The 12,759-nt window shown below is 46.3% G+C and overlaps 1 protein-coding gene across 1 annotated transcript in view; it reads right to left on the bottom strand.

Annotated features, from left to right (window-relative positions):
* Positions 1–12,759, bottom strand: part of THOC5 (THO complex 5) — a 44,034-nt gene that overhangs the window by 13,569 nt on the left and 17,706 nt on the right. Inside the window, 6 exon segments of the mRNA XM_011934805.1 lie at positions 236–428; positions 5,131–5,239; positions 7,793–7,892; positions 8,141–8,181; positions 8,868–8,945; positions 11,539–11,671. Of these exon segments, the coding sequence (XP_011790195.1) occupies positions 236–428; positions 5,131–5,239; positions 7,793–7,892; positions 8,141–8,181; positions 8,868–8,945; positions 11,539–11,671 (654 nt within the window).

Below are 12,759 nucleotides of genomic sequence, written 5' to 3'. Positions count from 1 at the left end.
GGCTAATTTTTGTATTTCTTGTAGAGACAGGGTTTTGCCATGTTGTCCAGGCTGGTCTCGAACTCCTGAGCTCAAGGAATCCACCCGCCTTGGCCTTCCAAAGTGCTGGGATTATAGGCATGAGCCACCACACCTAGCATGTTTCCGAGTTTTTATCCTTCCACCCTTTTCTGTGATCTCCCTTTGCCTTGTAAGCAAGAAAGAACAAGCATTCCCTTCCTATCCTCTGGGTCACCTCTGGCCCTAACAGGTCTCTAGCATTTAGCCTGAGCCACCAGAGAAACTCAGAGGTAGAGAGGTAGGAGAAGAGGAAACTGTTGACTCACCCAACTTTATCAAACTGATACTGATTGGCTGGATTCGGAGTTTTCTTTCCATGATCCCCAGGATACAAGCAACTCAGGACTGAGTCAGGAGACAGCAAGTCACTAGAAAAGGAAAAACAGTCCACAGTGAGAATGCAGCCAACATCTTTCTTCAACATAAGCTTGGGCATTTTGGGATGGTAATGCCACATCTCACTGATGCCAGCATTTATTGAAGGCTTTCTGCGGGCCAGACCCTTTATATACTTGAGGTCATTGCATCCTTACAACCCTATAGGGAGGATTATCATTTCCATTTTATAGAGGAAAAACTCAAGACTCTAAAAGATATGGCTTGTTCAAGATCACACTGCTAGTAAGTGCTAGAGGTGGGTTTATACTGCCTGATCAAACAGACTAGTACTCTTAATCATTAATTTTTAAAAACTCATCCCTTCAAGATTTATATGGTGCCCAAGGCCTTACCTCAGGGGAGCAAAGTCCCATGACACCAGCAATAGAAATCATTTCAATTTTCATAAAAGCAGAACAGACTCCTTTCTGCTACAGAGAGAACAAGTGTGCAGCTTTGGTGCTATGTCTATCTCACTTTGACCACATCTTATGCTAATCACAGAAAAAGGTCTCTTGTACGTTCCCAGAAAAAGATACAATCACATACACTGGAGACAAGGTGACCCAGCGCTATGAGCGGACAGAAATAGTGATGCTACTGCCACCCACCTGGGATGGTTCAGGCACAGTTTGTCATTAAACGTGACAAGCAAAGAAGAGATAATGTGGGAGGGTAATGTAGTAATTTTATCACAAAGGATGACAAGGCCCATTCTTTCCCTGAACCAAAGGGGGTTCTCCCTCATCTTTCCATGAATAACATCAGGAGCAACTTGGGCAGCACGTGCCTATCCTGCGTTTTGGCCCCAGCATGCCTTCAGGAACTCCACACTGGGGCAGTGGAGGCTTCCAGCTCTTCCCTACTCTGTCTCACTGAGTATCCCTGTTCCCCAAGGTCTTCGCTCCCTTCACCGCCTCAAATGGAGAACTGATTACAAAACAAACAAAACATTTCAGTCTTTTAGCAAGTGTTTAGGGACTATTACTAACAGACTGAATCAATCTAGTAAATAAATAAAACAGAATTAAAACTGCCCACGATGAAGGTTATTAATTGACAAAACCTGAAGAAGGAATCAAACCTTCTTGGCAAAATTTATATCTGCAACATGTGGCTCAAGACAACTGCACTTGGTAAAAATGAACATAAAAGGAAAGGCTATTTATAGTCATAAAAATATAACACCAAAACAAAAAAATTTCTCAACCAGTCAAATCTTATAAAATTTTGATAAAAAATAAGGGATTACAAAAACCTTAGTGGTCGGGTGCAGTGGCTCACGCCTGTAATCCCAGCACTTTGGGAGGCCGAGGAGGGGAGATCACAAGGTCAAGAGATCAAGACTGTCCTGGCCAAAACGGTGAAACCCCGTCTCTACTGAAAATACAAAAATTAGCCCAGCATGGTGGCACGCACCTGTAGTCCCAGCTACTCGGGAGGCTGAGGCAGGAGAACTGCTTGAACCCGGGAGGCGGAGGTTAGAGTGAGCTGAGATCGCACCACTGCACTCCGGCCTGGGCGACAGAGTGAGACTCTGCCTCAAAAAAACAAAAACCAAAAAACAAAACATTAACTCTTAAGACTAGCCTGGCCAACATGGCAAAACCTCATCTCCACTAAAAATACAAAAATCAGCTGGGCATGGTGGCGCGTGCCTGTAATCTCAGCTACTTGAGAGGCTAAGGCAGGAGAATCATTTGAACCGGGGAGGTAGAGGTTGCAGTGAGCCAAGATCACACCACTGCACTCCAGCCTGGGCGACAGAGAGAGACTCCTTCTCTAAATAAATAAATAAATAAATAAATAAAATGAAAAAAAAACATTAACTCTCTCAGGTAGAATTTTTTAAAATTCTCTAATGAATTAACAGATCTAGGCAACAGTTGTCAATGACAGTAACATCACAAAAATTGAGAGAGCCTCTGCTTCTTGATGCAAGTATTCAACAACTACGATACAGTCCTGCCCTCTACCCAACCCACCACCGCAAAAAAAATTCGAAAATATAATCCAATCAAGTCTTTAAGCCAACTCCCTGTTCACAAGAACATACAGGGAGAAAGACGAACACATTTAACAATACCACAGGGACACAGTCTTCAAAATCCAGACTAGGTAGAACCTACAGAGCAAACGACCCATTTTCTCCAACAAATAAAAAGATGGTGGAAAGCCCAAGACAATGAATCTTAGGAGAAAACAAAAAAGATGGCAGGACATTCTGATAAGAAGACACTTGATTGTTTTTTTTTTGTTTTTTTCTTTTTGAGACGGAGTCTTGCTCTGTTGCCCGGGCTGGAGTGCAGTGGCCGGATCTCAGCTCACTGCAAGCTCCGCCTCCCGGGTCCACGCCATTCTCCTGCCTCAGCCTCCGGAGTAGCTGGGACTACAGGCGCCTGCCACCTCGCCCGGCTAGTTTTTTTGTATTTTTAGTAGAGATGGGGTTTCACCGTGTTAGCCAGAATGGTCTCGATCTCCTGACCTTGTGATCCGCCCGTCTCGGCCTCCCAAAGTGCTGGGATTACAGGCTTGAGCCACTGCGCCCGGCCAAGAAGACACTTGAGAGAAGCTTTGCTCATTGGCAATGTATGGGCCTTATTGTGATCCAGACTCAAAACACAAAACTATTAAAAAAAAAAAAAAAAATTGTTTATCTGAAACCTCCCTCCCCAAAAAAATGTATGAAAAAATCGGGGAAATTACAACGATAGTACACGATATTCAGGAATTAGTATGAGAATATATCCTTATGTTTTAATAGATAAATCAATAAAACTGTATGCCAGGTTGGTGTCTTCATGTGGCCAAAGGCAGCCTGGATTTGAGCAAAGGCTTCTGGGCTGGCAGTCCACAGTCTCGGGCTTTAAATCCAATGGTGCGATAAGTGGTTGTATGCTCCCTGGACCTCAGTTTTTCTATTGTAAAATAGAAGGATGAGCTAGACAACACTTGAAGGCCTAAAAGACCTAATCCCAGTTTCAGTGGCATTTCCTTTTATGTCTCCTCCCTGTTTGGGGGTCAGAGCCCACCTGCCAATGACAGCAGTGGTACACAGGTCTCGCTGACTTCGAATCATAATTCTCCACTCTCTACCTGTGACCTTGAGGCAACCCCTTAACTGTCCAGAGCCTCAGTTAACTCACCTCGTAGAGTTATTGTGAAAGTTATAAGAGTCAATGATGATAAATCAGCTGTCCTTTACCAAGTGCTTCATCTATGCTAAGCACTTGACCTGACTCTTCACAAGCACCGTGGCAGGGGATATTACAATTAACAACCACACAGCGAGGAAATAGATTCTAAGGCCAGGTAAACAGCTCAGTGAAGAGCTGGAGGTGAGCATGCAATAAAGCCAGGCTGCAGCCCTGTTATTAGCATGTAGGGCACCTGAGAAATGAACAAGCAGAATGTTCATGATGAGCTCTACCACGATCTGGGGGCCCTAGAGCTCCTCATTGAACTGAGAGCCCTGGACAGTGTAACTGGGTGCTCAGAAGCAAGCCCTGGGCTCCCTCTGCTGGGGTCAGATGGGAATAGGGTCAATTTCATCCAGAGCACCCCTGGGGGTGTCCAACAACACTCTCAGGCACAGCAACCAAAGCTGCTGTGGCCTGAAGGGGATGTGGACTCTAAGAGCAGAGTCTAAAACCCAAGAGACACCATCATCATGGAGAACTGGAAGGGGTGGAAAGAGCCCTGCTCCACCAGGCACCAGAGCTATACCTCCCTAAGCCTCAATGGCTGACAGTGGGACTAGGTCAGGGCAGTGCTCTTGTGAATGGAAACTATTTCACCCTCAGGACCCCTTGACCCTTCTTCCCACCCATGTTTGCAGAAGAATGTCATGATTGGGCAGGGTACGGTGACTCATGCCTGGAATTCCAGCACTGTGAGAGGCAGAGACAGGAGGATTGCTTGAGGCCAGGAGTTCAAGACCACCCTGGGCAACATAGCAAGACCCCATTTCTATAAAATAAAAATAGAAAGTCAGCCAGGCATGGTGGCATGCACCTGTAGTCCTAGTTACTCAGGAGGCTGAGGTAGGAGGATCACTACAGCCCAGACGTTTGAAGCCACAGTGAGCTATGATCATGCCATGGTCCTCCAGTCTGGGCAACATAGTGAGACTGTGTATCAACAAAAATATAAATAAAAAAAAAGAACACTGTAATCAGGGCCTTCCTGGGGAGGCGATGATGGCTGTCATTACTGTGCCTCTGCTCACTCTTCTCAAAACTCTCACAGGGACCCGCCACAGTCCTCCCACCACCCAGATAAGGACATGGGCTTGGGCTGCACTGGGGAGCAAAAATCCCAGCACCTTGGGATAGAAAGAGTAAAGGGAAAGAGTGGCCTAAATTTGTCAACCTGATAATCTCTGCCAAATCTCATTTTCTATTCACACACTTTTTACTGGTAGCAAAAAGCTGGTGCTCTGCCCCACCTACTCAATTTGCAAATATGCTGTTGTCACTTCTATCATCTTCTGTGTAGCAAGAGGACTTCACAAATTAAAGAATGCTTTCTAAGATACCAGCAATGTGCCAGGACTTCTGGTCCATCTGGATAAAAGACAACACAGCCGTGGACCTCTCCAGAGCCAGAGGGAGGAACCGAGAGCAGCCCCGCAATGAGGCTCTCACCACCTCCCCATCCCGTATGTCACTGCCCAGAGCACCTGCCCAGTACCCTGCACTGATGGGGGTGATCAGCTCCGTGGCGGTTGTCACTTTGGCTTTTACTGTCATGATGTTGAGGTTCATGAGGTAGTAGAAAGTCAGGTGAAGCACGCTGTCATCTGGAGGGGAGGAAGACGAGAGAATTTATGAGTCAAACACTCAGAGCAGAATCAACAGAGTCATAGGGAGTAGCAAGGGAGCGGGGTCACGCGTTGAAAACCTAACCACTAGGTATTATGCCTACTACCTGGGTGACGGATCATTCATACCCCAAACCTCAGGACCACGCAAAATACTGCAACAAACCGGCACATGTACCCCCAGAATCAAAAACAAAAGTTGAAATTATAATAAAAAAAGAAAATCAGAATCACAGAAAAATTCAAACAGACTTTTACAATCATTTACTATAAAAACAAAATTGGCCGAGTGCAGTGGCTCACGCCTGTAATTCCAACAGTTTGGGAGGCTGAGGCGGGCGAATCAGGAGGTCAGGAGATCGAGACCATCCTGGCTAACAAGGTAAAACCCTGTCTTTACTAAAAATACAAAAAAATTAGCTGGGCATGGTGATGGGCGCCTGTAGTCCCAGCTACCCAGGAGGCTGAGGCAGGAGAATGGCGTGAACTCAGGAGGCGGAGCTTGCAGTGAGCTGAGATGACGCCACTGCACTCCAGCCTGGGCGACAGAGCAAGACTCTGTCTCAAGAAGGAAAAAAAAAAAATCACGACAGTAATATAGTGAATAAAAAGAAGCAAAGAGAGCACCTACAAATTCTTTGCTACTCTTCCCACCAAGAGGTAGGGCTTAATTTCTCTGCCCTTGAGCATGGGCTGGACTTAGTGACACAGCTTCTAACAAATACAAGATAGAAAGGGAACCAAGCGATCAAGGTCAATATCAGCAGAAATAAGACAGTGATATCAGGTAGCCCTCATATGACATGATAGCAACGATCTCATCTATGCTATTCTCCCCCAAAATCCATAATCTCAGTCTAATCAAGGCCATGAAACACAAGGAAAGACTGAGAAACTGTCACTGCCTGGAGGAGACTTAGAAGCATGGCAACTAAATGCACTTTGAGACCCTGGCTTGGATCCTGGAACATAAAAAGGACATTAATTGAAAAAGGAAGAAACCAAAAAAATTCTGTCATTTAGTTAACAGTATTGGACCAATGAAATTAAGAGTGGTGTGGATCACTGGTAATCATAGCATCTACAATTAAGATGTAACTTTAAGGGAAGCTGAATGAAGAGTATATAGGAACTCATATTATTTTGGTAAGTCTTCTGTGAGTCTAAAATTATCTCAAAGTCAGCCACGGCGGTGCATGCTTCAGTCCCAGCTACTTAGGAGGCTGAGGCAGGAGGATCGTTTGAGCCCAGGAGTTCAAGACCAGCCTGGGTAACATGATAAAACCCTATCTCTAAAAAAAATACAAAAATTAACTGGCATGATGGCATGTGCCTGTAGCCCCCGCCACCTGGGAGGCTGAGGTGGGAAGATTGATTGAGCCCAGGAGGTTGAGGCTGTAGTGAGTCATGATCATGCCACTGCACTCCAGCCTGGATGACAAGAGACCCTATCTCTAAAAACAAACAAACAAACAAACAACCAGCAAAAAGACAACCAGTGTGTAGAGCCTATTTCCATTTGTGTAAAAAACAAAGTGGGAAGTGGATAAATATACGTTTCTATAAAAGCTTCTAGGTGCAGAGAATCTTTCTAGAAAATATATAAGTCTGTAATAGGCCGGGCGCGGTGGCTCAAGCCTGTGATCCGGCCACAGCACTCCAGCCTGGGTGACAGAGCGAGACTCCGTCTCAAAAAAAAAAAAAAGAAGTCTGTAATAATGGTTGCCCTTGGAGGTGAGACCTAGGACTGGTATCTAGGAACCTGGGGTGAGAGGGAAACTTAAATTTTACTGTTAGCTCTTATACTGCTAGAACATTTTATTATGTGGTAGTTTTTCATACAAACCAACTTCAAAACATATACTCTGCAGAATACAAAGTTCTACTTATATTTACTAAATTAAACATGTTGGTCTTTTTTTTTTTTTTTTTTTGAGACGGAGTCTCGCTCTGTCGCCCGGACTGGAGTGCAGTGGCCGGATCTCAGCTCACTGCAAGCTCCGCCTCCCGGGTTTGCGCCATTCTCCTGCCTCAGCCTCCCGAGTAGCTGGGACTACAGGCACCCGCCACCTCGCCCGGCTAGTTTTTGTATTTTTAGTAGAGACGGGGTTTCACCGTGTTAGCCAGGATGGTCTCGATCTCCTGACCTCGTGATCCGCCTGTCTCGGCCTCCCAAAGTGCTGGGATTACAGGCTTGAGCCACCGCGCCCGGCACATGTTGGTCTTATTACTCAAAATCTGTATGCTTTTGCAACTTGTTCTAGATATTTGACTTGCCAGATTCAGAAAGAGGTGTGGTTTTCTCAAGCTTCTGCCTTATGTGACTGGAGTTTTGTTACTATGTTGTTACGGTTATGACTTAACAACAAAAAGAAACAAATTCCATGCAAAACAATAAGGAAAGACAAAGCAACATGAAATGGGAATCCTTTGTTGGGCAAATAGGCGTCTGGCTCCTGGACCCTCTGCATCTGCAGCTGGGTGAACTCTTAGGTGCTACAGATCCCCTAAACAAGGTGAGTGCAGCCAGACCTTTGCACTTCAGGTCGAGCATGACGGACAGTGGGTGCCTCTTCAGCATCTCTTTGCGTTTGTCATCCAACTGAACCCCCAGCGTGGGTCTCCGGCGTTTCTGGACAAAGGAAAGTGCCAAGCTGATGAGTACCGGTCATACCAATCTCCCCTTCCCTCTCCCAACCAGCCAGGCCTCAACCCTACTGTCTGGCACCTGCTGCCATAGCTGGGTTGCCAGACTCCCCTTCCAGCAGCCGTTTCTTTCAAACCTCTTTCTTCTGCTTCTAGGGAGGATGTCACCTGCAAACAAGCATGCCCCAGTGCATGCAGTTGCTTGATGCCCCCATAAGAGAAAATGGTTCTCACCGTGGTCTGCTCCTCCTCGGCATCCGAGTCACTCTCGTCATCTGCAGCCAGAGAGAAGGCAGCTAGAGGTGAGGAGGCTCCAAATGCTCCCTAAAGCACTCCAACCCACATGGCATAAAGGGGCCCTGACTCTGTCTTTTGTAAATGAGTTTCTCTACAACAAATAATAAATTAACTTGCTGCTTCTTATTCAGTATAGAAAACATGGTGAAGAAAAAAGAAAAAAGAAGAATGACGTACAACCCGTTTTTTTCAAAGGGCTTTTTGATGTCATTTAGATGGAACACAAGCCCCTCCTTGTGATAGTGGTGGTGGTTGCGGTAATAATAGTAACATAAATAACAATAATAGTAGTAGTAGAAACATGAAGGGGTACTATGTGCTGAGAATTATGCTAAAGGCCTTACTTGCTTTACCTTATTTAATCCACATAACAATCCTACATGAGGTGTTACTATCTGTTTTCACAAAGGAATAAGCTGAGGCTCTGAAATGTTAAATACCTTCCTTGGGGTCAGTCAGCTAGTGAGTGGCAGGGCTGAAATCCACGGGCAGCGCCTTGTGACTCCGGGAAGTGAGCTCTCTTTCCTGTCTACCCCAGGTGCTAGGACATTCAAGTCAAGCTTCCCGCTACACAGAACCAGTCCAGCTAGTTCTCCAAAGACCAGGACTGTCCTTGGATGGTGACTTTGTGTCGCTGGGGGAGGAATCCCAACCACGACATTACCTTGGGAGTCGTCTGGAGGCTTGAAAAGAGCCTTGGCTTCGTCCACACTCCCTTCGATTGCCACAGATAACGTCTTATCTGGGGGGCAAGAAAGAGTCTGGTAGGAAAGCTGCTGAGGAAAGGTGCTAAGCAGCACGAGTAGGCCAGCTCTGGGGCTGCATTTCTCCCATTTCTGCCCAGCTCCTTGCTGACTAAGGGTGGAACGGCAAAAATCCTTGCTCCAGATGAAGGGAAACAAGGTGGGACACTTAAGTCTTTTTTTCTGTCACTTACTGAGAACAAACAACTTAAGTACAAATTCCTAAACCAGCATCACCTGAAACTAGCAGGGAATGCTTCTCTTTTTTGGTGCACACCAAAGCACAGAAATTCACACTGAGGGCCTAAAGCCACATGGAACTCCTCTGCCAATTGTCTTAGAGGTTCTCATCCAGAAATCCACACCTGTCCACATCCCAGAAACAATGACTCTCACGTAAGTGTTTTTTCTTCGTTCTACACTATACCAAGCACATGGCTGCCACTGTCTCACTTAACTGGGAAGCAGTAGGACAGTGAATAGCAACTTGGATCTTGCAGTCTAGTCCCAGACCTGAGTCCCCACCTAACCAATTCCCAAACACATGACCTGGAAAGTTATGTCACTGTCTGAGCCTCAGTTTCTGTATCTATGAAATGGGGACTTGAAAAATAGTAGCTGCCAGGCGCGGCAGCTCACGCCTGTAATCCCAGCACTTTGGAAGGCCGAGGCAGGTGCATCACCTGAGGTCAGGAGTTCGAGACCAGCCTGGCCAAGATGGCAAAATCCCGTTTATACTAAAAATAAAAAAATTAGCTGTGTGTGGCGGCACGTGCCTGTAATCCCAGCTACTTGGGAGGCTGAGGAGAACTGCTTGAATCCAGGAGGTTACTGTGAACTGAGATCATGCCACTGCATTGCAGCCTGGGCAACAGAGTGAGACTCCGTCTCAAAAAAAAAAAAAAGAAAAACAGTAGCTGCCCCATTAGTGGTGGGGACTGAATGAGCTGTCGCTTGTAATTTTAATTATAAAATTATTAAAAATTAATTTTTAGGCTGGGCGTGGTGGCTCATGCCTGGTTGGGAGGCCAAGGAGAGTGGATCACCTGAGGTCAGGAGTTCAAGACCAGCCTGGCCAACATGGTGAAATCCGTCTCTACTAACTATATAAAAATTAGCCGGGCACAATGGTGGGCACCTGTAACCCCAACTACTTGGGAGGCTGAGGCAGGGAGAACTGCTTGAACCCGGGAGGCAGAGGTTGCAGTGAGCCGAGATCATGCCACTGCACTCCAGCCTGAGCAACAGAGTGAGACTCCGTCTCAGAAAAAAAAAAAAAAAAAATTATTCCTCACAACAACCCTACAGGAGTAATAATACATTATTACAGCCATTTTTAGATGGGAAGCTTAAGGTTCAGAGAAGCTAGACATCACAGCCACAAGGCTGATAAACCAGGATTCAAGACTAGGTCTGTTCAACTTAAGCTTGGCCTCTCCACACATGAGCTAACAGCCTGTTGCATATACCAGGTGTGACTGAGACATCTTATTGAGTGATGTCTTGGGACCCCCCCCTTAGAGTCTAGTGCTGTGAGGTCAGACAGGCCACCACCTTCCAACTCCACTTTTAAGGGTACAGATAGTCCCAAGAACCTGAAATGGTTTGCCCAGCCACACAAAAGAGGGATGGCAAACTTCCCCCAAGTGGCTGACCACTGCCTTATCTATGGCAACCCTATGTGAATCACCACCCTTCACCCCAAACAACTAGTTGCTCCCATCAGTCACTGGCAAACGCCAGACTATTTTTTTCAGCCATTTAATATTAGCATTCTATACGAACATCAGAATGGAACAGGCCAATTTTAAACATAAAAGAAAAGAAAATTACTCACCCTGTCTAGGGGGCTGGGAGGATTTCATATGAGCTGATGATGGAAACAGGAGGGAGAACAAAGGGGAGGGGAGGACCAGAAGGACGAGGAAGACACAAGAAGAGAGACAGTAATGTGTTGGTGCCCACGGTGGGAGGAGAAGCAAGCACTGGTGCAGTATATGTCTGTCTGATGTGGTGGGGTGGGGTGGGGGAGAAAATTTAGGTGCTGGGTGAAAGCTGCATTAGGGCAAAAGGCAGGGTCTCCAAAATTTTCTCAAAACCCTAGCTGAGTCACAGGCTGCCCTCAAGCTTAATGAGGACATATCTAACCTGGAAATTCACAACAAAGACATGCAGCCTGATTCAAGGCATGGTGAAAGCCTGGGAGAGCTGGTTGAGACCTGTATTCACCAGGCACCCCTACCCTGAAGCAGAGCAAGAGGCACTGATCTAACTGCCAAGCGTGCCTTGATGGGGTGAGCACCTGGGAGCCCAGATAGGCTGCCTGGGCTCTGCACCCAACAGCTGTCCAGCCAGGCTCACGAATGACTCAAAGCCACCCATTGTGAAATACCCATCAGGTATTAATTCAGCCTTAGGCCAGCTGGTCAGAGCAGCCATGCTGGGTAATGCAGAGGGAAGAAAGCGTCTGTCACCTGAGGGCTTTGGGGCAGGACTGAGAAATTTCCTTAGCAGGTACTGCTTCCAACTGATTCACTCGGCCACAGCTGCTGCTCCCACAGCCCCTCGTCCTCACCCAGCCCCCATACTCACCACAAGCCTGCCCATACGCAGTGGCCTGAACAAAGAGGACATAGAGGGGAGGCGGCAGGTGCCTGGCTGTCTCATACTGCTTGTGAGCCTGGTCGAATGGCATAAACAGGTACTCCTGCACCGGAAGGGAAGCCTGCACACAAGAGACAGATTTTTGTTCTTCCTTTTTTAGCCAGTCCACACAGGAACAAGTGCCTACGAGTGACTATAAATCATTGTTTATAAAAGTGATACATGATAAACTAATAGAACTAATAGGTGGATAAAAGCTCAATATAAACAAAATTATATTTCTTTATACTAGCAACAAACAGTAAGAAAATAAAATTGTTTTATTTTACTTACTGTCAGGGTACCAGGGCTCATGCCCATAGCCCCAGCACTTTGGGAGGCTGAGGCAGGAGGATCACTTGAGGCTAGGAGTTCAAGAGCAGCCTGGGTAACTTAACGAGATGCCATTTCCATAAAAAATAAAAATCAATTAAAAAAAGAAACTATAAAAAGATGCCATTTCAATACCATCAATAAAACATCAAATAAGAATAAACAGGCCGGGCATAGTGGCTCACGCCTATAATCCCAGCACTTTGGGAGGCTGAGGCAGGAGGATCACCTGAGGTCGGGAGATCGAGACCAGCCTGACCGACATGGAGAACTCTCTACTAAAAAAAATACAAAATTAGCTGGGCATAGTAGCATATGCCTATAATCCCAGCTACTCGGGAGGCTGAGGCAGGAGAATCACTTGAACCCGGGAAGCAGAGGTTGCGGTGAGCCGAGATCGTGCCATTGCACTCCAGCCTGGGCAACAAGAACAAAACTCTGTCTCAAAAAACAAACAAACAAAAAACAATAAACAAGCAGGCTGGGCACAGTGGCTTATGCCTGTAATCCCAGCACTTTGGGACGCCAAGGCAGCTGGATCACCTGAGGTCAGGAGTTTGAGACCAGCCTGGCCAACATGGTAAAACCCGATCTCTGCTAAAAATACAAAAATTGGCCAAGTGTGGTGGCACACACGTGTAATCCCAGCTACTTGGGAGACTAAGGCAGAAGAATTGCTTGAACCTGGGAGACAGAGGTTGCAGTGAGCCAAGATTGTACCACTGTATTCCAGCCTGGGCAAGACAGCAAGATTCTGCCTCAAAATAAAATAAAATAAAATAAAAATAAACAAATGAGGCCGTGCGCGGTGGCTCAAGCCTGTAATCCCAGCACTTT

Source organism: Colobus angolensis, unplaced genomic scaffold (assembly GCF_000951035.1).
Source record: "Colobus angolensis palliatus isolate OR3802 unplaced genomic scaffold, Cang.pa_1.0 Scaffold139, whole genome shotgun sequence".
In the NCBI taxonomy this organism is placed as follows: domain Eukaryota; kingdom Metazoa; phylum Chordata; class Mammalia; order Primates; family Cercopithecidae; genus Colobus; species Colobus angolensis.
The sequence above is the reverse complement of the archived record's forward strand: the minus strand, read 5'-3'. Positions and strand labels throughout refer to the sequence as shown.